At 36.4% G+C, this 27,237-nt stretch overlaps 3 protein-coding genes across 3 annotated transcripts; all 3 read left to right on the top strand.

The window, feature by feature from the left end:
- Nucleotides 1-161: 161 nt before the first annotated feature.
- LOC133849468 (spindle pole body component 97) lies at nucleotides 162-16,349 on the top strand. The gene is given in 3 exon segments (XM_062285569.1): nucleotides 162-307; nucleotides 4,636-4,827; nucleotides 14,064-16,349. Coding segments are annotated over 2 exon segments (933 nt in total). The 5' UTR covers nucleotides 162-307; nucleotides 4,636-4,719; the 3' UTR covers nucleotides 14,889-16,349.
- A 1,576-nt stretch (nucleotides 16,350-17,925) lies between these two features.
- On the top strand, nucleotides 17,926-21,622 carry LOC133849467 (pyruvate dehydrogenase E1 component subunit alpha, mitochondrial). Its single transcript, XM_062285568.1, has 5 exons — nucleotides 17,926-18,083; nucleotides 18,351-18,419; nucleotides 19,083-19,647; nucleotides 20,650-20,972; nucleotides 21,031-21,622. The coding sequence occupies exons 1-5, from the start codon at nucleotides 18,024-18,026 to the stop codon at nucleotides 21,211-21,213; spliced, it is 1,200 nt and encodes a 399-aa protein (XP_062141552.1). The 5' UTR covers nucleotides 17,926-18,023; the 3' UTR covers nucleotides 21,214-21,622.
- A 234-nt stretch (nucleotides 21,623-21,856) lies between these two features.
- LOC133849466 (pyruvate dehydrogenase E1 component subunit alpha, mitochondrial) lies at nucleotides 21,857-25,868 on the top strand. The gene is made up of 2 exons (XM_062285567.1): nucleotides 21,857-22,294; nucleotides 24,306-25,868. The coding sequence occupies exons 1-2, from the start codon at nucleotides 22,142-22,144 to the stop codon at nucleotides 25,710-25,712; spliced, it is 1,560 nt and encodes a 519-aa protein (XP_062141551.1). The 5' UTR covers nucleotides 21,857-22,141; the 3' UTR covers nucleotides 25,713-25,868.
- Nucleotides 25,869-27,237: the final 1,369 nt, after the last annotated feature.

Here is a 27,237-nt window from a genome sequence, read left to right as displayed (position 1 = left end):
TAGAACGTATTCGAAAATTACTCGTTTTGCCTGTGTAACTCGTTACGGGTACTTAGGCACTGACGCCAGACGCGGCCTGCCAGAAGCGGCCTGCCACACGCCGCCTCGGTTCAGCCAATCAGAAGCGAGGAATTCGAATGTTGCCTGCAACACTAAAGGCATTTATACACCTCTCGGCTGTCGGCAGCAATTTCGATCGAAACAGTTTAACACAGGCAAGCAAACAGCTCAGAACGAAGTGCGTCAACACAAATCGAAGTGTTTTATTTTTTTTGGTCAATTTAGTCGACGACGAGTGCGCTTAGCGGTAAACACAACTATTTTAGATAAACGGATAGTTTAGTTAATTAACAGATTCCCGAAAAAAACTGTGTGCCAACAAGAATATTTTTGTTCATATTTTTTTTGTTAAAGTTCTTCCCTCTATGGCTAAAGTGCAAACGCGGCGGTGTCGAGTTTATTTTTTGTACTGAGTGCAAAATTGCCAAAAAGGAGCTACACACACATGCACGAATACTAACATACACATGCACACTTATACATTCCGTTCAATAGGTTAGGGCTGAGAGTATTTTGCGAATTTTTTTTAATTTTTTGTGCTGAGATTATTTAAATTTTGGCTTAATTAGTCGACAGCTGTTGAATTAGCGGCAAGGCCGCCAAAAACAACAACAACGAAATGCATTGTAGGAAAGGCAAAAACACTTTTTGCCTTGGCACGCGGCAAATGATCTCGCAAAAACTCCACGAGAAGGAAAGCATAGTGAATGCTCGACTAGCAGATACCCTCGTCGCGAATTGTTGTCATATGTATAATCTAACATGCCAACATACACACTTACTAGTTAAACACCTGCTACGACTTTTGACTTCGCGGCATCGTCGACTAATATACCCTTATATAGAGGGTATGACAACAACTAAGGTAAGTGAGAATTGTGTTGTGAGAAAAAGTTCTAAATGAAGTTGTGCAATAAATTGCCAATGTATGTATGTCCGCATGTGTGTGTGTGTGGCCAAAACAATTGCCGAAAGCATTCCCATAGAGATTGCCGACTAAAAACTGCAACGTTGACGTCGACGTCGCAGTCGCAGTCGAAGTCGCCGCCTACGTTTGTTGCCCACGCATTGAGATTTGTTATTCACTGGCCAACAACTCTATGTTATGTGCGTGTGTGTGTGTGTAAGATTGTGTCTGGTTTATAATCAAATGAAAGGTCCAAGTTTTCAAGCTGACGTCATTTGTTATTTCGAATTTGTATATTTTTGGTTTGTTTTTGTTGTGGCCTAATCTGGTTCTTAATTTGCGAGCATGCCTTGATAGGTAATTATGGGGAGCTTGCAGCTTGAGAGCTTTCTAGCAACTGATTTGATAAGTTGATTGTCGTGGGAGTAATGCACACACTCACACTCGCACACACAAATGCATTTGCATATTATGATTGCAGAGAGTGTCAAATCTGTTGTTTAACTTACTCAAGAACACATGCTCCATCTCGCTCTTGCTTCCCCAAGGGCAATTTGATCATGAAATCGTTGCCTATTTATTAGCTATGCCTTATTTGCACACACATATATGCAGTTCAGTGCCGAAAGCAGCCAAAAGTGATGCCGTCTCGTTCTAGCTTTGCCAAGCTTAATTTGATCATGGGGTAGTTGCATATTTATTAGGTGAACAGAACGTACACACGGAAATGCATTTGGTTCAAGTCTGTTGCCTTCTCGCTCGTGTTTTGGCAAGCGTAATTTGATCATTGAATCGTTGCCTATTTATTAGCTGTGCAAGAGATGCTGTTCAAATAATTTATTTACATTTTTACCATTTAAAAGAATTAATTAAAATATTGTGGCTAAATATGGCACACATTTCAGCATATATTTTGATGTGCACGTTTAAACTTTGAAAGTGGCATCAGTCAAATTGAAATCACTCTCACACACACACATATATACCCACGCAGCTGTCATTCACTCACAGCCACATACATACACACATACATACACTCACATTGCTCAAGCTTTGCTTTCACTCACACTCATTCAGTCGCTCGGTGAGGCAGCAACAAGCTGTCTCCGTTTGTTCAACTGTCAATGCATATCTAATTGACTTAATCAGCACATCCTCCTCTTACCCTTCCCCTTCCCCCTTGCCAACACTCCTGGCACGCTGCACGTCATGCTGCTTACAGCTAGTTCAACTGCATTGTTACAAGCTCATAATACTGCCTCCTGTCGGCCGATTGCTGCATCCTTTTTGCGCTTAAATGAATTTCCATAATTTTATCGCAAAACGAGAAATAGTTTGGCACGCCGGCTGTAAGAGTGAGAGAGAGCGAGTAGTGCATATGGAGTAAAGTATGCGGGAGACAGGAAAACAGGATATGCAAAGTTGAGCCTCTCTCTGTGTGTGTGTGTGTGTGTGGTCACTTTTCATATTCTATAGCTGACCTACTCTACCCCCCGACCCCCGCATGTTACTGTCAATGAGTCAGTCAGCAGTCAGTCAGAGTCAGAGTTAGTCAGCAAAACTATTAGCAAAGTTTCCGGTTCTATCATTTGGCTTTTCCCATTTGGCATTCAGCTCTGCAAATTGTGCCGCAAAAACCTTAATCGTTGACCAAGTTTGGTAGACGGCCAAAACGGTATCGCTCCCAGTCTCGATAATGTCGAATACTTAATTCTGCTATTAAACGTAAATTATTTGCGGGCTTTCAAATGAAGTTTGTTGCGTTCTGTGAAACATCAAATATCAATTTGCATAATCGTAAGAGAAATTTGTTTGTTTCTAAAACAGTTTTTTTTGTTTCATTTGTTTAGCTTGAAATTTGCCTCTGATATTGAGTTCATATTAAAAGCTAGGTTCCTGCTAAAGAATGATTTGACTACGCAGAAATTAAACTAAAGATAAGATCGTAGGGAAATATTATACTACAGATAATTTCTACTTAAGATACCTTTTGCTTAAAGATAAATTTATATTAAAGAAAACTTTTCCAATTTCAAGATATACATTTCAAGTAGTATATTTTGAATTCAAAGAAAGTTGCGCATTTATATTCAAGACTAGAGAATCTCTTGATGTGAAATCCTTTTGCTTTGTTTTCAAGTGCCCTTATTCGATAAATTGATTTCATTAAGAGGCCAATTAAGCGGCAACTGCTGCAATAATAATACTACAACCGTAGAAAAGTCGGCTCAAATATGAGATAGTTGCAGAAGAATGCGTAGAGAAAAATAACAAGTTAATAAGCTTCAATAGGTAATAAAGAATGCAAATGCAACGCAACAAAAGAATGCTAAATAAATCAAAGGGAAAGAAGGAGAGAGAGAGAGAGAGAGTAGCGAGTGCGTGAGAGAGCGAGAGATATGCTCATTGAAGGAGATGAAAAATATAAAAAAGCATTTTGTATGGACAGCTCAGGTTCCCATGGAACACACACACACACACACACACATACAGACATACGCGTACACAAATACACCCACTTGATCCATCTATTTTGAGTGAATGAGCTGAGCTGACTGTGAGAGGGAGAGAGGGGAGGAAAAGGGGGGGAGCTAGGATTGAATTGGATTGAGTGAAAGGGGCAAATGATTTGTTCGGTTGCCATGCTTACAACTAACTGGCCTTATTCCTGGTTATCCGGGCTTTCAGCCATAGCTCTCTCTCTCTCTCTCTCTCTCTCTTCCTCTCTCGTTCTCTCTCTTTTGCTCCATCCAGGCCCTTTGGATCCAACTGCAACTGTGTGTATGTGTATGTGTGTGTGTGTGTGTGTGTGTGAATGCATTTTAAAAATTGCATTTGAATGCGTGTTTTTGTTTACTTTGGTTGCACTCGCTATTAAGCCAGCAAAACAGCAGCATGAATAATAGCAATAATAATAAATAACAATAACAACATATAACAATAACAGCAGAAAAAAGAAGCAAAGAGAGAATAAAATGGCAGCTTCTTCTGCTGCATTGAATTTGAATTAGCTGCAGCGCATTTTGCTCTCACTCACCACACACACACACACACACACACATATGCACACATACACATGCACAGCAGTTTTGTTGTTGCCAAGGCCATATCATGTTCTCTCTCTTCCTCCCTCTTTCGCTCGCTTGCCATCTGCTGCTGTTGCTGTTGCTGCTCTTCACTCATTCATTGCTAATTGATGTTTGTGTTGGCTTTTCTCAGATTGTCTGTGTGTGCGTGCGTTTGTGTGTGTGTGTGTGTGTGTGTGTGTGTGTGTGTGGCAGTTGGCAATGTTGCTGCTGATGCTGCTCTGATATTTGATTTGCAACGTTGCGACGCGCTATTGTGGTTTATAATTAAATTGCGAGCGTGTCGCATTGTCACTCGCCCACAAAAGTATGCTACAAGTTTTATGCGCTTGCGTTATACGTGTGTTGTGTCTTCCCTTCTACCATATCTTTCTCTGTGTGTGAGTGTGTAACTTTATTAAGCTTTTGATTGCACTGACAGCAGCCAGCCACTGTGTTGCCAATGCAATGCAGTTTGTCTATGTCTTTGGCCCGTGATTTGCATCTCTTAATTAATACTGCCATTCCTTTCGCTCGCTTTGAACTAATTCATTTCACAATTGCACAATTGCAGAGTGCAATTTTCAATTACTTTCGTTTCAGTCATCTGCCCAACAACAAAAGGACACACACAACCAAACCAAACCAAACCACAAACAACAAACAACAAACTAAATAACCACAAAAATGTCTGATCGCAAAGCCGTCATCAAGAATGCTGATATGAGCGAGGAGATGCAGCAGGATGCTGTTGATTGTGCGACACAAGCCTTGGAGAAGTACAATATTGAAAAGGTAAGTGACATCGCATCAAAAGGGATAAAAAGGCTTCAGAGACTTGTGTCAGCAAATATGTTTGCTCAACTGAAGTAAATTCAGAGTAATTCGTTGAAAACCGAAATTGAAAACATCCATATTTATTAAAGTGAATATTTCGCTCTTCGAATCGTGCATTTGCCTTAGTATTTAAAATGTATTTTGTGTCGACAACAGGTGTTGCATATTGAAAAAGTAGAGGCCAATTGAATTGAATACATTTGCATAAAACCAAAAAAAAATACTTAAATTGTGTCAAGTATTCTGATCGTATGCAAATTATATCAACAACTTTACATTAGCATTACACACATTTTGTTGTGTTCTCTTTTTTTTTTTTTTGCTGTTTAATGCAATTGCAATTATGTGCTAACTAAATAAACGCAGGCAAGCGTACACAAATTGTTGCATCCACATATGTGTGGCATGAAACTCTTCTGCTTGTTTTACAGTTTCTCTCTCTCTCGCTCTTTCTGTGTGTTGTCCTTTTGCAAGTTATTCCATACATAGTTTCCACCAAGTTGAAGCGATTTCTGGAATTTTGTTATTGCATCTCTTCGCCTCGGTAGCAGCTTTGACCTTTTGGCATTTTGGCCAAAACACCAACTGTGCTGCTGCTTTTGCTTTTGCTGTTGCTGCATTGTCAATAGTTAGCAGAACTTCAAGGCGAAGAATGAAAAATATATATTTGCACTTGAAAGCAAAAACTATGGCCAACGGCACCTCAATATATTATATTTGACTAAACAAAAAGAAGAGGACATTTCATTTTCAAATTCAATTAAATAAGACTTTGTGTAGTGGTGCATTGAGTATACGCAGCGTAGCTCCAATAACACGGAAAGTCGTTTAGAAAAACAATCTATTTAACAGTAATAAGGATACATTAAGTATACGCATAGTTAAAGGAAAAAAGAACTCCAAATAGCATTAAATTTAATGAGAACAGAAATTTGTTATGGAAAAAAATAAAATAAAAAGATAGTACAGAAAATCAACGAATTTACAGTAATAATTTAACAGAATTTAAACTCATACACAAATTTGTTTTAAAAAATTCATTAAAACAAAACAAAATTGAAAAGTATAAAATCTAAATTAAGTATACGCAAAGAAAAAATATTAAAGGGTAAAAAAAAACATAAAAATAACATTGAATTTAATAAAGAAACAAATTTGTTATATCAAACTGAAAGGTGAAAAAAATGTATTAAAATTTAGAAAATAATTTCACTGAAATAATAATAAAAAAAACTATAAACGTATATTAGTTGAAGGGAAAAAAACAAATAAATGAATAACACAAATTTGTCATAAACAAATGTTTAAGTCGGCAAAACAATCAATTTAACAGTCATGAGCGCATATTAAGTATACGCACTGTTGAGAGAAAATAATAAAATAAACGAAAAAACACAAAAATAACAATAAAAGTCAAACGAAATAATATTACATTTAATAATAACTCAAATTTGTCATAAAAAGATTTATATTTATTTTGTGAAATTCGTTTTGAAATTTACATAGCATACTTTTTGGGGCGTGACTAAAGCGCTTCCCCTTTGAATGAAATGAAACGAGCTGCGAGATTTTAGCTGCGATTTTTGGTTAAATAATTACATACACATCATTAAATTCAGTGTCGAGGTTTTACCGCGACCTCCCCTTCACTTTTCTTCCTCTCCGTCGTCTCCCTCTCGGGGTGGGATTTTTTTATATTTCGTGCTTTTTTTTTTTATGTAGTTGGTGGCCGTCAACTGTGTTGGCCCTGGCCAAGGGCAGGATTTAATATAAGCTGGCTGTGTGAGGCAATGAATGCTTAGTAGCACCAACAGCAGCAACAGCAACAGCGGCAACAAATAGAAGCAACAGAAGCAGAGAGCAGAAGCAGCTATGTCAACAACAGCAGCAGTGAAATGAAGAAATAGAAATAATCAATAGACGGACGTGCGCTGTGTGTGTGTTTGTGTGTGTGTCGGTGTGTGTGTGTGTGTGTGTGAGTGGCGCATCATCCCATCCATTTATCCATCTATCGATGGTCGTCGATGGGTTTTTTGTGTCTTGGTCGTCGTCGCCGTCGCCGTCGCCGTCTGCTTTGGTCAATGTGCCGGATGCGGATTCTCTGCAGAGGTTCACATGGAAGAGAGATGTAGCCAAGCCTCTGTCAATGCCAATGGCAGGTGCTATGGCAGCAGCAGGTCCTTGAATACGTGTCCACAGCGAGTGCAAAAGAGATGGCGTCAACATAATGGCAGACTGAAAGATTGATAAGGAAAGACAAAGAGAGAAGTGCAGAGAGCGAGAGAAGTGCGTAAATATGAAATCACAGCAACAGGAGGGAAAAAAAGTGACAGGAGGAATGGGGAAGGGGAGTACGTAAATATACGCTTTTACTGCGTATCTACATTTGTGTGTGTGTGAGTGTGTGTGGATGCGTTTGCTAATTGAGTAGTTAAAAGGCAGCGCAAGAAAGTATGCTACGCTTTTTTTTTTGTTTGCTCTCGTTGTCTACGCGTCCACCTGCCTGTGTCTCTGTGTGCGTGCGTATGCGTGTGTTTGTGTTTGTATTAGTGAGAAGAAGCACGCACGCATTGCTGCTGTTGCTGCTGCTGCTACCACTGTCACTGGGAGGGAGGCAGCCACCCACTTGGTATTGCCGTTGCCGCGCCTGCCCCTCGTTGCTATAAATAAAGTATACGACACGCACACACATACACACACACACACGCACACACACACACAGACAGCAGATACAAGTACGCAAATACACGAGTAGGCTCGACACTCGTTGTGTGGGCACAAATGCGCGATTGATTGCTCTTTGTTGTTGGCCCCCCGTTTTCCCCCTCCTCCTCGTTGTTGTTGTTGTTGTTGTTGTGCTTATTGCATAATAATCATCATAGTGTCATTATTAATGTGTGTGCGAGCTAATTAAATAGGTATGTGTTTGCCTCTCTTATTTTCTTTTTATTTTAATTGCATTCAACACACGCCAAATTACATTTCCACATGACAAAAATCAACAATAAATTGATTTGACAAATGTTGCAATATCTTATTGAATAAATGCGTTGTTTTCCCTTTCAACTTTAATGGGAAAAAGTTGTCAACTTGCTAAAAAACTGATTTCCTAAATTTTATTTCCATATGTTTTTTAAACCCGTTACCCATAGGGAAATGTTTATGGCAAAAAACGGCTTCTGACATAGGTTCTTAGTAACTTGCTGACAATGGTATATTTTTTAGAATATTTATACTCTACGGTATATTTTAAATGCAGTACTATATTGATGAACCAAATATAGTCTTAGGTATTTACGTTGTTTTTTTTTTTCGGTATATTTGATATATTTTTGAATGTGGTTTTGTTGAAATGCAATCAGATCTTAGTTACTTTGAATGAAAATTTGGTATATTTTATAGTCTATGGTATATTTTATACTCTGGTATATTTTATACTCTGGTATATTTTATACTCTGGTATATATATGGTATGTTTTGAATGTGTACCAAATATAGCCACCGCTATATTTTAGTATTTTTGTAGTATATCTTAAAATTAATACCGCACTGTTTTGCTTCTATTCACAATGTAATTTTTTATATTTTCTATATTTGCAATAGTATGTTAAAATACCAAATATATCCTTCGGTATATTTTAGTATACATTTTCGGTATATTAATTTGATATATTTTTAGATTATGGTTTTATTACAAATGGGTATCGGATATCTCACAGTCGAGTCGACTTTCTTCTTTTGCTTAGTTTGTTTGCTCTCTCGCTCGTTACTGATTCAGAAAAGTGGGTTTTCATTGCAATTTGAATGTTGCATAAATACAAATCAAATGCATGCACACATATTGATCAGTTAATGCCCAGATCCAGATTGTGTTGTGGCATAATCGTTATGATGGAGTTTATTGCATTTTTATTTTCTGCCATAAAGAAATGTCGACAAAGCGTCAAAAGGGAAAGAAAACAATTTGGTATCCATTAGATACGCAACTAGAACAACCAATACACAAGGGTTAAACGGAAAATGCTAAAAAAAAAAATGAAAAAAATATGAGAGAAGGAGGAGAATAAATGGCAGCGAGCACAGCAAATTATGTGTTGTATATTTATAGGGGCGCTCAACCTTTCGAGAGGCTTAAATTGTATCTACCATAAGGCATTATTTGCTGTTGCTGTCGTTGTCGTTGTGCTGTGCCCCTGTGACTGCTTTGTGTTTGCCTTGGCTGCGGCAGCGACAGCGACAGCGATTTAAAGGCAAATCCTCAAATAAGCCTACAAGAGGCCAATAAACCAAAAACATTGCAGAAAAAAAACAACAAGAACAACAACAAAACCAAAGCCAAACTAAGCAAAATGAAATCAATTTTTCAGCGCAACGTTCGCGTTTTCCAAAATAAATTTAATTAGTTTTTTTTGTGTGTCTTCTTGTTTTTCTTGTCCTTCTGGTTGCAGTTCATTTATTATTATTATGGTGCTCCTTGATTTGTTTTGTGTGTCGCTGAATATTGGATTGTTGTTGTTGTGGTTGAAGCATTTTGCGTGGACAAATGTTTAATCAATATGCGGCCAAATATATCCGTCAAGCTCAGGCAACAACAACAACAACAACAACTTCGACTGCGACTGCGACTCGACATCGAACATTCCGCACATTTGACATATAGAGAACATGATTTGGGCCGAGACTTTTTTTTACCTCACACTTTTCTCCCCCTCTCTGTCTCTTCGTATTGTTTCATATACCGCAAATTTAAAAGGTTCACATTTTCAATATATTATTGTCTACATATATTTAGACATGTAGTCGAAGTAGTTTGAGCCCCCAAAGTCTAGTCGAGAGCGAGAGAAGAGAGTAGAGTAGAGTAGAGTAGAGTGATAGATGGCTTAAATATTTATAGAAATGGCACGAAAATTGATGGACACTAAATGAAAATGGAATTGAAAATGAAAATGAAAATAGCGATGGAAACGGGAATCGTAAATGGCAAGCTTTGGTTCTCTGTTCTCTGGGTTGTCTGCATAAATCAGAGAGCATTTAACATTTAACATGTATCTGCTTGATAACGAAATAAATCGCGATAAATTTGCGAAAAACAAAAAGAGTTGGCTGCCAAAAGCGAAAAGATAAATAGATTAAAGCTGAAAAGCGATAAAATAGTTGCAGATAAAATGTAAAAAAAAAAAAAAACAAGAAGATAATTGACTACCAATAAAGTTTCAGGGAAATGTTTTTTAAAATCTTACTTTAATGTGTAATACGAAATCGAAATAATAAAAATAAATGCAAATTAATCGCATACAATATTATTATTATTTTTTTTTTGTATATTAGTATTTCTTCTGATTGAATTGGTTCCTTAAAAGATTTAAATTTCCTGAGGTTCAATAGCTTGACATATAGTAGTTAATAAGAAAAATAGATCAATAATAAACAAAAAAGTAAAAATATTCCATTCAAAAAAATCTTTAGTCCTTTTAGTGATTACATTTTTTTTAAGATTTAAAATTCCTTGAATAAAACTAAAAAAGAAAAAAAAATTTTATTAATGTTACCCTCGGTTTATTTTTTGCTTGACATATTTCGAGTTATTTTAATTTAAAAGTATTTTTTCAGATTTAATCAGTATCTAAAAGATATTTAAAATTATTGAATTTGAATAAATTGTTTAATAAGAAAGTGAAAAAAGAAAAATAAGTGCAAAAGTTTACTTTTTTTGTATTAATATATTAATTTTTTTTTTAGTATTTTAATAATATTTGAGTATTTAGTATTTCTTATGAATAAATTAGTATCTTGATACTTAAAATTCCTGAATTGAAAACGAAACTGAAATAAGAAAAATAAATGCAGATAGATCCTATTAAATAATATTTAGATTTATTTTTTTTAGTTAGTATTTCTTGTGCTTAAATTGGTTGTTTAAAGAGATTCGAAATTATTGACTTTCAATAATTTGACATATATTATTTAATAGCAAAAATAAATGCAAATTAATTTTAAAAATATTCCCTTTTATAATAGGTGCAAAGTATTTTTGCGATTAAATTTCTATTTAAATGGAAGACGCTTAAAATGGCTGAATTTCAATATCTTGGCATATTCTAGAGAAAAGCTTAAGCTTATAAATTTCCAAGCAACTTCTTGATTTCCAAAAAAAATGGAATATTCTTGCTATATGTATTTGAGAACTACTCTTCATATTGTATGAAAATTGTGGGGCCATTAGAGAGCCAAAATGTCAGAGGTATTTAGTATATATTTCATTTCGTGTTTGGCTAAAACGCAAAGGATGTGTTTTGTTGTTGTTTTCTTTCGCTATTCTCGCTCCCCATTCTCTCTCTCTGAGTTCTGTGTCAGAATGTTCAATTTTTTCTTTTGTTGCTGCGGCGTTGCCAAAACAAAATGTCGGAACGTTGCTGGGCGGGTCAGAAATTATGGGGAAGTTAAGAGGTGGGGGGCAAGAGGAAGAGGAAGAGCAAGAGCTGTGTGTTCACCTGCAAAACGTATAAAATTGAATATAGTATGAAACAATCAACGGAATATTGTCGTCTGACACGAAACACACGGCACACAACAGCGACTTTGCGAATTATTTAACAACGATCATATCTATCGCTCTCCCTTTCCTCCTCCCGCACACTCTCACAATACTGTTGTTGCTGTCTCGCTTGCTCCCAACCAAATGTCAACTGTAACAGACGCCATTGTCGCGCAGCACTCTGCGGAATAAGCTTTAGATTGTTTTTATGTGTTTGTGTTTCTTTACGTTGTCTTCAATTCTTTAGTTTTGCTTTTTGAGGTTACTGGGTTAAGTTTATGGCTTAGCACGCATTTGCCTTGTTGTCAAGTTTGTCTAGGCAGCGAGCGACCCCACAACTTGGCTTACCCCAACTGTAAAATCTGCGCGCTCTCTTCTTTGTCCCCCAACCAACCAACCAACCAAGCAAGCAAGCAACCAACCTTTTCCCACAAACAACACCTTAAGTATTGTAAAAGTACAGGAACTTTTTGTTGCTCACAACACTAAGTTTTGTGCACTTTGTATTTGTCGATTTTGTTGTCGCATCTTATTTAACTTTGTAGCAAAAATAACTGGCGTCCACTGACAACAATATTTCATGTAGTTGGCCACATTTGCGAAACTGCTATTGCCACATAAAGTCGAGAGATTTTAGAGTTGACAATTAAAATCAATAATATGACTTAAAATTCTTACTTGAAATTCAAATTTGATAAAAGTTCTGACAATTAAACAATTCTTTATTTAAATACAAAAAAACAAATTTTCTTTCCAATTTAAAATTAAAAATTAGTAAATATTTAAGAACAATAATTTGATTTACTTTTAATTTTATAATTTATATGAAGCGATATGTAATAATTTATTCTTTGTATTTAATTTAAGAAATAATTGTCCAAGGCAAAAACTGGTTTCTTATTCTTGTATTTTGAATGTCGTAATATATCTCCATATCAAAAATATATGTACGTTTCGGTATTGTACAGTATTTTTGGTATATTAATTCGGTATATTTAAAACAATGCCACTCTTTGAGTGATTTGCATTTAGTAAAAAAAGGGCAGCCTGTTTCATTCTAGTTGATATATTTTGATTGTTGTGGAATATAGTATATACCAAAAATATACCTTTTGGTACATTGTAGAATTTTTAGTATATTTTAAATATTTATATTATATATTATATATTTTATGTTATATATTTATATATTTTATTATGTATTTATATATTTTTGTATGTATGTTTTAAACAATAATACAACTTTCGCACCTTTCGTTGATATATGCAAAATATACACCTTTTGGTATATTAATTCAGTATATTTTTAACAATAATACAACTTTTGAATTGATTTACTTTTATTAAAAATTACAGTCTGTATAATTCTTATTGGTATACATTGTATTTATATTGTTGTAGTATATATATATACCAAAAATGTCATTTAGTATATGAATTCGGTATATTTCAAATAATGCAGTGTTTTTCTTTTATTGAAAAAATAACACGCTTAATTTAAATAGCGAAATGTTTTCATAAAGTTCTCTCGCCCATTAAATTGTTGCTAACTTTATTACGAGTGTGCCATCCCTGAAATATGTATTTATTGGTGACTGTATACGCTATATATGATATGCATTCATATATGATATTCAATTTGAAGAGTCGCTGCCAAGTGCTTTAATATTAAAGTCAACTCAATTAACGTGCAGCAAAAACAGCGAATGGAAGTGCAGAATTTGTGATAATTCAACTAGCTTGATTTGCTCTTTTTGTTTTGTTACGCTCGTTTTGCTTTGCTTTGCTTTGTGCTGCTGTCCGCATTCGCATTCGCATTTGTCCTCTCTCTCTCTCTCCCCCCCTCTTCCGCTTTTCCATCCCACACACTACTCGATGACACTGTGAAAGCGCCACTTGTCAAATGTTGCGGTGCTTTGTCTGCGTGTGTCTGACTGTGCTTGTGTGTGTGTATTTGTGTGGTCTGTCGCTTTTTCCGTTTTCTTTTGTCTATCGGTCTGTGTGTGTGTGTGTGTGTGACTGACTGTGGCTGTGTCTGTGTTTGCGTAACCCTGGCTTTAACCATCAAAACGAACTGGCATTGACCTTTGGCATTTAGCAATTGCCGCTGCATTCGAAATTAGACAAGTTCATTTAATATATGCGGGTGTGTGTGTGTTTATATATGTGTGTGTGACCCAGTGCGCTACTAAGTATGCTAAAGCATCGACAAAATTGCTTAATAGGCCAAGCAACAGCCAAGAATACAAGCAACAACAACAATAGCAACAATCATAACTAACTCATTAGCACAGAAAAACTTTTGGCAACTCGCTGCTCTGCTCTTCCCCCCTCCTCCTCCTCCTCCTCCCTCAAATCAGTTTTTTGAGGTCACACATTTTGGGTTACCCTAGTTACAGACCCCAAAAATGTGCTTGTAAACGGTGAAGAGAAGTGATGGTGAGAGGAGGGGAAGGAGAAGGGAGTGTTGTTGTTGTTGTTTTGTGGGGAGTCTCTTTAGTATTTTATTGAATTTCCGCCTGCCGACGCTAATTTCGAAAGCAGTTAACAGGCACTTGGACATTTCGTATCCTGTATTTATAGTATAGTGTTTTTTTTCTACTTTTTACTTGTGTGTGTTGACTAATCGTGCCTTTTTGTATTATTGTTTTGTTTGCAGGATATTGCGGCTTATATCAAGAAGGAGTTCGACAAAAAATACAATCCCACATGGCATTGCATTGTGGGTCGCAACTTTGGATCGTATGTGACACACGAGACGCGCCATTTCATATACTTCTATTTGGGCCAAGTGGCCATTTTATTGTTTAAGAGCGGTTAAAGTATTGTCGAGTCGGATGAAGTGGTGGTCAGGAGGTTGGAGGAGCAACAGCAACATCAGCAACAGCAGCAACAGTCACCATTAGAGTTGGATTATGCGGCTGCTGCTGCTGAGGTTGCTGTTGCCGCCGCACAGAGGAGAGAGCAGGAGGAACAGCTGGCGGATGCGGAAGATGTTGAAATGGAGATGGATGTGGAGCATGAGGAGGAGGAGCAACAACAACAACAGCAGCAACAGCAACAACAACAGCAACAGCAGCAGGCAACAACAGCAGCGGTTGTTCATCACAACGATACACAATTAACACAACAGCAACAACAGCACGAAGACATGGAACTAGATATGATGGAGGTGGAGGAACAACAAGAGTTGCCGGTGTCTGGTGCTGTTGGTGCAAGTAGTCAGCAGCAGCAGCAGCAGCAAGTTGTTAATGATGACGACGAGAACAACGACAACGGTGATGATGATGACGATGTGGAGGATGATGATTATGATTTCGATGGCCCCATTGTGGAGGACAGCGATGCCACCAGTTGCAGTAGCTGTCGTCGCGCCGATCTCGAGGAAGCTGAGTATCAACAACAGCAGCACCAACTGGCAATGGCAGCCGAGTCGTCATCAGCAGCAGCAACGCCGCCGTCACCGCCACCAGATGTCGCTTAAAGCAATCGGAGAATGGGGTGGTCAAGTGACGACATTGCACGTTGCACGTTGCACATTGCGCGTTGCAAGTTAATTGTCGTATCGTGTAAATAACAACAGCTTTTCTTTTAAGGCCGCCCAAAGTCGTAGGAGCTAAATAACCTAATGCAATAGAGAGACACATAGAAATACACACATATAAACACACACACACACATACACATACACATACACGTTTATACAACTGCTAGGCATTACCATTGTATGAATCGACTTAAGCAACAGTTGGACCAACGCTGTTTAGTTACTATTATATTTCATCAGTTTTCCTTAAGCCAATTCCAAATTCCTTTCCCCACCCCCATCCCCTCCACGCCCCATTTATACGCTTTAGGTTATATTTTTCTATTGCATTTTTTATTATTTCTTTTTTTTTTGTTTGTTTCTTCCCTCCCTAAGTTTTTGACATACGAATTGCAGAAATGTAAATTGTAGTTGTTTTAGCACGTGAAGAACATTAAAAAAAAAAAAAAAACAAAACCAACAAAATGTAACATACATAAAAATGAAAACAAAACAAACAAAAAAATGAAAAAGAAAAACACATACAATTATGCATTTTGATTTGATTGTTTTATTTGTTCGATTATTTTCACATTCTCATGTTCATTTCATATTAAATTGCGTCGTTTTTCTAATTCGCCCAATGGTTTTGCACACGTTGGTTTGAGTCTTGGCTTAGCAAGCGCAACAACCATATTAACGAGCAGCTACACAATATACATACATATGAACACTAGCATACATAGCACAGGCAACAACCACCACTGCAACCGAACGAATAAAAGCAAAACCAAAAACATAAACAATTTAAATGAGACAAGACAAAGAACTATTTGACAGCAACAACAACAACAACAACAAATGGAATACAAAACGAATTGTTTTCTTTTCTCTTGGTTTGGATTCAAACTAATTTGTCGAACACACCGAAGTACACGAGGAAATAAAAGCAAGCAAATGCTAAGCAAATTGTTTTTGTGCTAATAAATTGGCAACCAATATTTTTGTTTGTACAATATACGATTAAAATGTATATTTGAATTACTCTGGAGAAACGATCCTCATGAACCAAATATGTTGTTGGATTCGAGGAACTTTCCAAGAACTCTTTTTTTGCAGCTACCAAAACTGTACGACGTCGACGGTTTAGGCAGCACTGATGATCGGACAGATCGAAGTTGGCCAATTGTTTGAACAATTGTTGTTTTTGCGTGTGTTTTTGTATTGGTTAATTTTGTGAATCTCAATGGCCTAAATTGAGCAAATATTATATAAGAAATAAATAAAAGATTTCCATCCACAATAGACATTTGCAAATCAGAAAGTAAACAAATAAATGCAAAATGAAAATAAATATCAATTAAAGAAAAAACGAAAAAAAAAAACAACATTATAATTGTCATCTTGTCGTTATATAAATGTGTGCTCTATGTATGTTCTTAAATACTTGATTTATTCATCAGCAAAATATGCAAACTAAGTGGTAAACCCAAAAAGTAAAAACAAACGAAAAAAGAAAAACAAAATGGAAGCAAAACAAACAAATACAATGAGAATATATTAAAAGCAAATTAAATTGGTGTAAATTATGCAAAAGAAAGAACATGAAATAAGTAAAAGTAAACACAAAAAAACTACTAAACAGCTTAAGCATAACAAAAAAAGATACAACTACAATACATACGTAATTTCCTAATCATACAACCACAGCAACAGCAAGAACAACAGCAACAATAATAAGAATGTGCCGGCATTTTACAACACAGACAAATGGAAATCACACACACACGCAACACAAACAAACAAACATGATATTGTATTTGCCGTGACTTTTTCGTACACCGCACCTCTGCTATATATATTTACGTTTTAGATTTTTGCTGCACGTTTTCACACAACTACTATTTATGCTAACGGCTACACACATCCACACACACACACACACACACCCAAACACACACTCGGGAAATATTACCAAACTAGAAACAACAAAAACAAAACAAAAAGAACAAGAACGAAATGTATGTATGTTTTCTTTAAATGACTATACATATACATACATATTAAATCCCCCTCCCCCCTCCAACAGACATACGAGGACTTCTAATAAGTGTTTATATATACATACATACAATACATATTAAAAGATAAAAGAGCATAATTTTTTTGTCATAAAGCAAAATATTTGTGTGCTAAAAAAAAAATACAAAAACAAAAGAAGAAGAAGAAGCATAAGAAACCAATTTTTGATGTAAAACTTCAACGGAAAACAGGACAAAGCCCGAAAGGGAGTGAAGTGAAATGAATTGTATTGTAATGCTAAGGAGTGAGAGGGAGACAGACAGTTGGTCAGCGGGTGAGATTCATTTTAGTTAGGTTCCGTATTCGTTGATTTTTTGTGCGTTAGGCAACACTGTATTCTTTGTTTCCTTCCTCAAAACTCAAAGCTTGTAGCTGCCATTTCTTTTTGAGTAAACACAACAACAAAAAAAAAACAAAGAAAAATCTAGTTTAAAACTTAGTTTATAACTATAATTTCGTAAAACTGTTTAACATACATAATTTATGTACTTGTTTCTTTTTTGTATTCAACTGGCTCTGTAAATTTAATTGATTTTTTTGTGCATGGAACGAAAATTACATAAGTTTTTGTAAGAATTAGTAAATTATATGAAGACAAGTGGAGAAATGGAAAATTTAAAAGTAAATACGAGTAAGAAGACAAGAGAATGATAAACAAAAACAAAAATGAGATCTTTAATGTGAAATAAAAGTACTTCTTGAAACCAAAGTGCATTTTTATTCAAAAAGCTAATTAATAATTTTTTTTTTTCAGATTTTGAATAAAAGTTGTATGTTTATTAAAACAATTTTCAATTATTAAAATAGGTCCTGCAAATGACTCCCAATGTGTGACCACATTATCTGAAATATACTGCTATGTTATCGATAACTCCGCATTTGATTTGGTATTTTTCTTCAACTTTGATATTTTTTAGTGCTGTTTGACATGGAAAACGCGTATTTTTATGGCGATTGGCCAGCAGCTGTTACGCGAACGAGAGAGAATAGTCGAAACCGAAAGCCGTCGAAATGTTGCGTACATTATCACGCGTTAGCGAATTGCCAATTGTTGTAAGGCAATTGCAAAAAGTACGTAACTGTAATGCAGCCGTTGCTGTCACTAACAAAACAATTGTCACTGTAACTAATACAAAGCGATCGCAACATACAACTTCAACAAGCAATCGCAGCAATGTTAGGACTAACAACAACAGCAACAACACCCACAGCAGCAACACAGGCAGCAGCAGCACCAACAACTATTATCAGTGGACAACGCGACAGCAACAACTACAACAGCAAATAAGATTTGGAAGCAGACGCAGTTATTCATCGTCATTTTTCGGTTTATTCCAGAATGCAGCACAGGCTGGTGTCGCAAAGACCAACAACTATGCCACGGAAGCGACCGTGCAGGTGAATCGAGTAAGTAGACACACACACACACCACCCCCCACCACCTAAGAGCTCCTTCTCCCACCAACGCAGTAGTGAAAAGAAAAATACCGATTACATAATGTGTGTGAATATGTGTGCTTGCTTGCTTGTTAACCAATCAGGTCAGAGTTGCATTTTGCGTGAGTGTCGTTCGTCTGGCGGTCATTTCAAAAATTGCCGGCCGTCAAGGTCACACCGTGACGCGCGTGACCGACGTCGGCAGCGGCAGCGTCAACGCCAACGACACGCACTTTCTTATCAGCAGCAACAACACTTTCCACGGCGATCGACAGGTTATGCAAAAAAAAAGAGTGCACTTCAGTGTTGATCTCTCGCTGTGTGCGTGTTGTGCTCTCACTCTCGTGTGACGTCATCGAAGCAGAACGAAAGTATACAAAACAAAAAAACTGTTACAGATTAATGTTTATTTTGATTGATTATCACTAATCGATTATAGTTAAACAAAAAATACAAATGAAATAGGTATTAAATTATCATTGCAACTTTTATTGCTGCAGAATCAACCATTGCGTATATATCTCTCTCTGTCTATCGAAATGCTTACTCGCTCACTTACACGTTTCTTCTTTTTCATGCATTCTATCTCTGTCGTTGCCGTGTGATGTGTGCTCTGTGCTGTGTGCTCCTCAGCCATTCAAGCTGCATCGTTTGGACGAGGGACCCGAGACCACAGTGCAACTGACCAAGGATGAGGCGCTCAAATACTACACACAAATGCAGACGATACGTCGCATTGAGACCGCTGCCGGCAATCTGTACAAGGAGAAGATCATTCGTGGTTTCTGTCATCTGTATTCGGGCCAAGAAGCCTGTGCCGTTGGCATGAAGGCCGCCATGCGTGATGTCGACAACATCATCTCGGCCTATCGCGTCCACGGCTGGACCTATCTGATGGGTGTCTCGCCACTGGGCGTCCTCGCCGAATTGACTGGCATGCAGAGCGGCTGTGCTCGCGGCAAGGGCGGCTCCATGCACATGTATTCCCCCAATTTCTATGGCGGCAACGGCATCGTTGGTGCCCAGGTGCCATTGGGCGCTGGCGTTGGTCTCGCCTGCAAGTACAAGGGCAACGGTGGCATGTGCTTGGCCCTCTATGGTGATGGTGCTGCTAACCAGGGCCAGGTATTTGAGGCCTACAACATGGCCTATCTGTGGAAGTTGCCCGTCATCTTTGTCTGCGAGAACAACAACTATGGTGAGTAGATAATTTATACGATTAATCAGCTAATATATCTGGAAAGCATTCTACTTGTTTTTCAACGATCTGAAAACTTTAAAATTCTGTACAACTTTTTTATTAGTGATAAATAATGCTATTAAAAATGTTGAACTCATTTTAAAACTCAGTATTAAATTTCATAAATTATTACACATATTAATTAAGAATTCTAAATTATTAGGATCTCCATTATTTAATATGCACGACAAACAAAAATAATAATAAGTTTATACTTGTATAATTCATCAATTCAATTACTACAAAAACTTCTATTCAAATGTTTTTACAATTTTTAATTTTCAAGAATTCGAACTTACGAGCTTTTGTTGTTTCCGGAAATTACGAAATCAATGAGAAATCATACTCCAAAATAAAATCCTTTATTTTTAAGGAAAATTTCGACAATTTTTGAGTTTAAAACAAATGCAAAATTTAACTTTCTTTTATTTTGTTCAAAATCAATCTAATAAATATTCACTTCAATTATTTTAAAAATTGCAATTTCAATTATTGCAAAATTTAAATTTCGAAAATTTAATTTTGAAGTATATTTTGTAACCGGAAATCATTCTATCGATAAAACACACTATTTGTTAAATCGATGAATCATACCATCGATAAAAGATACTTTGAGTAAATCGTACTATTAATCATACTATCGATAAAACATATTTACAATAATTCGTACTAGCGATCAACAATACTTTGAGTAAATCATACTTTCAATAAATATACTATCAATATTTCCGATAAAAATACTTCGGAGTAAATCATGCTTTCAATAAATTATACTGTCAGTAAATGATACTATCGATAAAACATGCTATCTTATTGATTATCGTACTATCAATAAAAATACTTTGAGTAAATCATACAATCAATAAATTACACTAGCAGTAATTCATGCTATCACGCTAACCAATACTATAAATTACCATACTACAACTAAACTTATCTTGTTCTGTTGTCTACTGATAGGCATGGGCACCAGCGCGGAGCGTGCTTCGTGCAACACGGACTACTACACGCGTGGCGATGCTCTGCCCGGCATTTGGGTCGATGGCATGGATGTGCTGGCTGTGCGCAGTGCCACAGAGTTTGCCATCAAGTATGTGAACACGCATGGACCGCTGGTGATGGAAACGAATACTTATAGATATTCGGGTCATTCCATGTCCGATCCGGGAACCTCGTATCGTACACGCGAGGAAATCCAGGAGGTGCGTCAGAAGCGTGATCCCATCACATCCTTCAAGGAGCTGTGCATTGAGCTGGGTCTCATTACCACCGATGAGATTAAGGTAAGTATTCTGACTGTCGAACTCAAGGAACACTCCATTAACATTACGTTTATATCAGGCCATCGACATGAAGGTGCGCAAGGAGGTGGATGAGGCCACCGCAATTGCCAAGACCGATAGCGAGCTGCCATTGCCCCATCTGTGGACCGATGTCTACTCGAACAACTTGGAGCGCAAGATTCGCGGCACTATTGCCTATGATATTGATCACATCCAGGAGCGCAAGGGTGTCAATCATTAAACAATGATTTTACAACGATTTGATCAACCCAAACACACATACACATTTAATACACACACACACACAAAGATAACAAGCGAAATCTCTAGATGTTAAGCCCAAAAAGTGAAAGTTAGAAAATTTTTGTTTATGCGATATGCTTAATTCTGTAGAGCTTCGTGTAAACACACGTAAACACACACATACACATAGACACACGCGAAAAAGACACAAAATAACGTAGCTAACCACGAATATGGATACTCTTTCTACCCATACCCATAATCGACATACACAATCAACACTCAACATGGGCCAGGGCCAGTGGCAAATAGCAACAGTAAAAGCAACGGATATTATTGCATATGAACGTGTTCAATATGGTTTAAAGCGAGGTGTAAATTTGTTGAAATATAAACTACAAACATAAGCAATCTAGTTTTTATTTCACCAACGGGATTATTAAGCTAAGTAACATTTATATGAATTGCGTTTGGAAAGTAAGAAACTAAAACCGATTTAAACGTAAAGTTAATTTGGGAATACAATTTATAAAGGAAATGTCAATTGATTTGAATTTAAAGTTCTACCAAAATGTTTAATCCTTAGTAAACATTGCATTAAACACTAAATGTTTAGTTTAGTTTGTTTTTACAGTCAGATCACATTGGCATCCAGCTCGATAAGTCATATTTTTTTCGAGTATTTTTCGGCAAACGTTTATTCACTCATTTCATTTTTTATATATTTAGAATTTCTGTTTTATTTGTCCTCATGCGGTTTTAATACTTACAAAAAGAGCAAATTTAAGGTTAAATTTATTATTCCTTTAATACCATACCGAGACAATTTTAGTGGTCCCTTGCACACTGGACACTTTAGGGGACCGTAAAACAATTGTGTATCGTCAGCATAGTTGAATATTTTGTGAACTAGCCACAGACACAAGATGATGCAACGGACGGCGCCCGGATGTCATTCGATGATGCGATTACGATTACGATTACTGCGAAACCTGATGCATGAACAGTGCATGGAACGCAATGTGTGGCGAATCCCAAGACGCTTCAATTCCGATTGCTCAACGTTAACGCTAGAGAATGTAAGTAGGAGAACTCTTTGGAGATTTATGTATATATTGTATATCAATACATACTACTTTATATGTTTACATTAGTTTATTTTATACTACATAGTTGTAAGCAGTTGGATATACATAGAGCATATCAAGACATATTACATTATATATTCATTTTATTTTGTATATAGTTAAGTAATAATATATTAATTACTGACTTTAGTTAAGGATAGACCATCGCTGACTATATACGTCTCTGACTACAATATTGTGGTTGTTAATAATACAAATTACGTTGAATGTTACACACTGCAGTTAGATATAGAACAATGGAACTGCACATATAGAAAAAGATTTATGTGATGGTCATGAAGATGCAACTATGGACATAAGTCGAAGATCTTCAGGGAAAGTTATACAAATTCGTGTTACATATGCTTATATAGACATATAATGAAGTATATTTAGATACTGAACAAAAGTATATTAATTATTCCGCTTTGAATTAGATAATTTTTATTGACCATTATTGAAATAATTTTGGAAGCATGATTAACACATATAACATATTTAGCAGAATTTGTCACATTTCCATTTCTATAATCAGCATATTGTTTTTATGGATTTAAAGTGTGTTCACTACTTAAAACGTTTTATTTAAGAGCTGTAAATAGAAACATTTTTACCAAATTATAATTTAAAGAAAAACAGTGTAAATAACATAATACTATAATAGGATTTAAGCGGGAAAAGGTATTCACAAGAAACCCTTAGAAATTATTATTAATAAATCATGTCAGAATCTAGTAAATTAAAAAAGGGGCTTAAAGTTCAGTAATTTAAATGAAATTGTTTGTGAAATTAATTTGTTTTTAGTATTCTCATTGTACTGAAGATATTATTGCTTAAAGTCAGTTACTTAATTAGTTAAATCATGTAATTTAAATCTTCTTGTATATATATGTATGTACCTATTTTTTGCTGATGATGTGTATAATCCTAAATTACTCTACAATATCTTATGTTTGTGTTCCTTTCATTGTACCTCTTTAAATTTATTGTTAGTGTGTCTGTTTATGTGGTAAATACCATATTTTATTTTTCGTACGAATTCGTAATTTTTGGCAATTATCTTAAAAGAGAAAAATAATTCCATAATTCTTAGCTGAAATTGAAACAAAATAAAGAACTATAAGATTCATCTTTACTTAAAATTAAAATATTTGTTGGTATATGTTTTTTCACATTAAATAGTGCCAGAGAATTATCCACATCCTATATTAGTTTAGTTTATTTCTATTTCTGAACTTAGAGGATATATACTAATGCTTTTTATCTCTAAAATGTCGTTATTATATTATATGTATTATGTTCTTACATTGTTTTGCTTTTAATTAATCCATATACACACATTCTTTTTACTATTTTTCTATTATGATCTTATGTTTTATTTGTAGTTTCCACAGACTTGTTGCTGTTTATATTATTTTTACTATTCCAATTTTTTTTTATAATGGGTGTTCAATATTAATGTATTGAAATACTATATTGAGGTTATATGGTATATACTCTAAAAAATCGTATATTATGTTTCTTATATTGTTATTTTTTATTGAATCTATTTAAGTACAAAACTACTGATAATATATATATACATATACATATATTTATATTTTTTTTAATATTCCTTTGTAAATGATGTTTCTTGCATTGTTTTTCTTTACATAGTCCTATAGTCCTTATAGTAAAGTCTATAGTAATATAAAATACCCTTATTTGCAACTGTTCTTATTCTTCCTACTATTATTCCAATTCTAATTATTTTATAGTGGGTTTTTTATATTATTTTATTTGAATACTATTTCGAAGTTTTGGTATATACTCATTGTTCATTATGTTTCTTAACATTGTTATTTTAAATTAAATTGAATCTCGAAATTGTATCTATTCTATATGTACATACATTTATTTTTACTATACCTCTTACTACTATTATTCCAATTCTAATTACTTTTTTCGATATTCTCGACCACAGACATTCAAGTGCTACGAACTGGAGAAGGGCCCGCCCACAGATGTTGAATTGTCGCGCGAGGACGCGGTCAAATTGTACCGTCAAATGGTGGAGGTGCGTCGCCTCGAGGTCGTCTCGGGTAATATGTACAAGGCGAAGCAGATCCGAGGCTTCTGTCATCTGTACATCGGCCAGGAGGCCGTCGCCGTGGGCATGTGCGCCAGCCTGAGGAAGCAGGACAGTGTGATCACCGCATATCGTGCCCATGCCTGGACCTATTTGATGGGCGTGACGGCGCATGGCATGATTGGGGAATTGGTTGGAGTGCGCAGCGGATGCAGTCGAGGCAAAGGCGGATCGATGCACACGTATGCGGATAACTTTTATGGCGGCAATGGGATCGTTGGTGCCCAGGTGCCGTTGGGCGCTGGCGTTGCGTTGGCCCATCGCTATAAGGGCGATGGGGGCGTCTGTGTGGCGTGTTATGGCGATGGGGCTGCCAATCAGGGTCAGGTCTTTGAGGCGTACAACATTGCCAAGCTGAAGTGCTTGCCGTGCATATTTGTGTGCGAGAACAATCACTATGGCATGGGCACCCACATCAGTCGCCATGCGGCGCTCACCGATTTCTATATGCGTGGACAGTATGTTCCGGGACTGTGGGTCGATGGCAATCAGGTGCTGGCGGTGCGCAGTGCCACTCAATTTGCCATCGAGCATGCACTGAATAATGGCCCCATTGTTCTGGAGATGAATACGTATCGCTATGAGGGACATTCCATGTCCGATCCGGGCTTGGCGTATCGCACACGCAAGGAGGTGCAAGAGGTGCGCAAGCAGCGCGATCCCATCGAGAGCTTCCGCAAGCAGATTCTCTCGCTGGGTCTCACCGACGAGGCCGAACTGAAGGCCATCGATGTGGCGGTGCGCAAGGAAATGTCTGCCGTCTCCAAGAAGGTGGTGGCCGATCGTGAGGTTGGCATCGACGAACTCGCCGCCGACATATATGCCAAGAACGTGGAGCCGAAGATTCGCGGCGTTTCCGGTTACAATCTGACACACAAGAAGATTGCCGAGGTGTGCTTTGGCAAACCGAAGCCAACGCCGGCCAATGAGATGAAGAATGTGCCCATTGGTGATGCAGCCTTGATTGCCGCTCAGCTGGAGGCCAAGAAGAAGAACGACGAAAAGAAGGCTGCCGAGGCGAAGGCTAAAGCCAAAGATGTCAAGCCCAAGAAGGACGATGATGACGACGATGACGATGATCCACCAGCACCGCCAGCAGCAGCAGCAGCGCCACCGGCTGCAGTTCCACCAGCAGCTGCCCCACCAGCAGCTGCCCCACCTGCAGCTGCTCCACCAGCAGCAGCTCCGCCTGCAGCTGCTCCTCCAGCAGCTGCTCCACCAGCGGCAGCTAAGCCCAAGTAAGCTGAGAGCCAACAATGCACCCACTTGACAAGATTAACCAATACAATGCATATATCAAATTGCCCTACACTCAACTCTTCACATAAGAAATATATATCCTATCCGAAGGTAATAAAGTCTTTCGTGTTTAAGTGAAAAAATTAAAGTCAATTACAACACCTCACTTTTTTTTATGCCAAAATTACCTTTCAGTTATTATGCGATCAAAATTTAGTGATGGTTTAAGATAAAGTCAATTTGTTTATGTTGAAGATTGCCAAGATACTTATCATATAAATATCACTACACCTGACTTTTCTAAAAAACAAAATGAAGCATAATTTTGAAGCTACGATCTTCAGTATGATTTGTTTTCGGAATATTTGACTATTTTTTATTATATTTATTTCGTATATTTTAAAAGTATTTTCTTACTTCTTTGGGATTCCAGAGATACTCATAATATGTTATTAATAATCATGACTTGTCTCAAATAGACAAATAGTGTACAATTTATTGAAGGAAAGAAAACCAATTTTTTAATTTAAGGTATCAGCACGATACTCTTTATATGTACTACAACTAACATTATTTTTGAAATGTACTCGCCAATAGGTATTGTAAATGTAATGCACGTGATCTGTTTCAAAAATACAAAAAAAACAAAAAATCATCTAATCATTATTTATCGACATTTTTTCTACCATATTTAAGCGACCATTAAGGTATTTGATTTTCCATAATATAATTATTTTACCTCGGTTTTTTTCCAAGGCTATTCTTGACAATTATTTAATGAAATATTTTCTTTTTAATACCACTGTAACCCTTGTTTTTGGAGCGCTTTTTTGCGGGCTTTTCGATTGGAAGGAATGAGGGTAAATGAATAAATTTTGTTATGTTGTTAAACATACATATATTTAAAAGTATATAATAAATTTATACATAATATATAATAAATTTTTTTCATATAAAAACATCCCCTGAAGGAATAGTTGAACTATCTTTTAAGCCAAGAAAATTTGTTTTTTTTTTTTTAATGTTTTACAGTGATAAGATAATATTTTAAAATAATCGCAATACCCAAATGGCTTTTTTTATAAATGTCAAACGAACGAACGGACAAATAAGATATAAAATTCATAAAATATATTTTTTGTTTAACATATTTGGATATCTTTTCAACTGGGTATTAATAAGTTTGGTATTGCTACATTTGTCTCTATGTATTTAACAGCGGACTCCTAAAATTCCTAGCGAAAGTTGCATCTTGATAAGAATAACAGTGAAAGAAAACTGCAAGAAAGAAAGAAATAAAGTTTTTCGAATGCAGAAGCTCGTCAACTGCCGCAACATAGCCAATGTTTGCATTATGCAAAGTCATCGCTGAGCTTTCCGCATCGAAAGTTCTTGCGCACACTGAATGAAAGCTTGACGCTTTAAGCAGCCTTGCTTGGAAGCTTTATTGCATTGACACCTGTGCACAAATCGAAAGCTTTCGCTGTCATGCTCTGAGCGCTTTCTGCTTCCTTCTCGTTCTCTCGCA

The sequence above is a fragment of the Drosophila sulfurigaster genome, chromosome X (genome assembly GCF_023558435.1).
Source record: "Drosophila sulfurigaster albostrigata strain 15112-1811.04 chromosome X, ASM2355843v2, whole genome shotgun sequence".
Taxonomy (NCBI): Eukaryota; Metazoa; Arthropoda; class Insecta; order Diptera; family Drosophilidae; genus Drosophila; species Drosophila sulfurigaster.
Note: the sequence above shows the minus strand (reverse complement) of the source record. Positions and strands in the feature narration are given on the sequence as shown.

Bases quoted from the DNA above. Each gene is read 5' to 3' on its own strand.
- LOC133849467 (XM_062285568.1), top strand. From the start codon at position 18,024: ATGTTGCGTACATTATCACGCGTTAGCGAATTGCCAATTGTTGTAAGG. The intron at 18,084-18,350 runs GTACGTAACTGT...GGTTTATTCCAG, and splicing joins TTGTAAGGCAATTGCAAAAA to AATGCAGCACAGGCTGGTGT. The intron at 20,973-21,030 runs GTAAGTATTCTG...CGTTTATATCAG, and splicing joins TTACCACCGATGAGATTAAG to GCCATCGACATGAAGGTGCG.
- LOC133849466 (XM_062285567.1), top strand. From the start codon at position 22,142: ATGATGCAACGGACGGCGCCCGGATGTCATTCGATGATGCGATTACGA. The intron at 22,295-24,305 runs GTAAGTAGGAGA...TCTCGACCACAG, and splicing joins CAACGTTAACGCTAGAGAAT to ACATTCAAGTGCTACGAACT.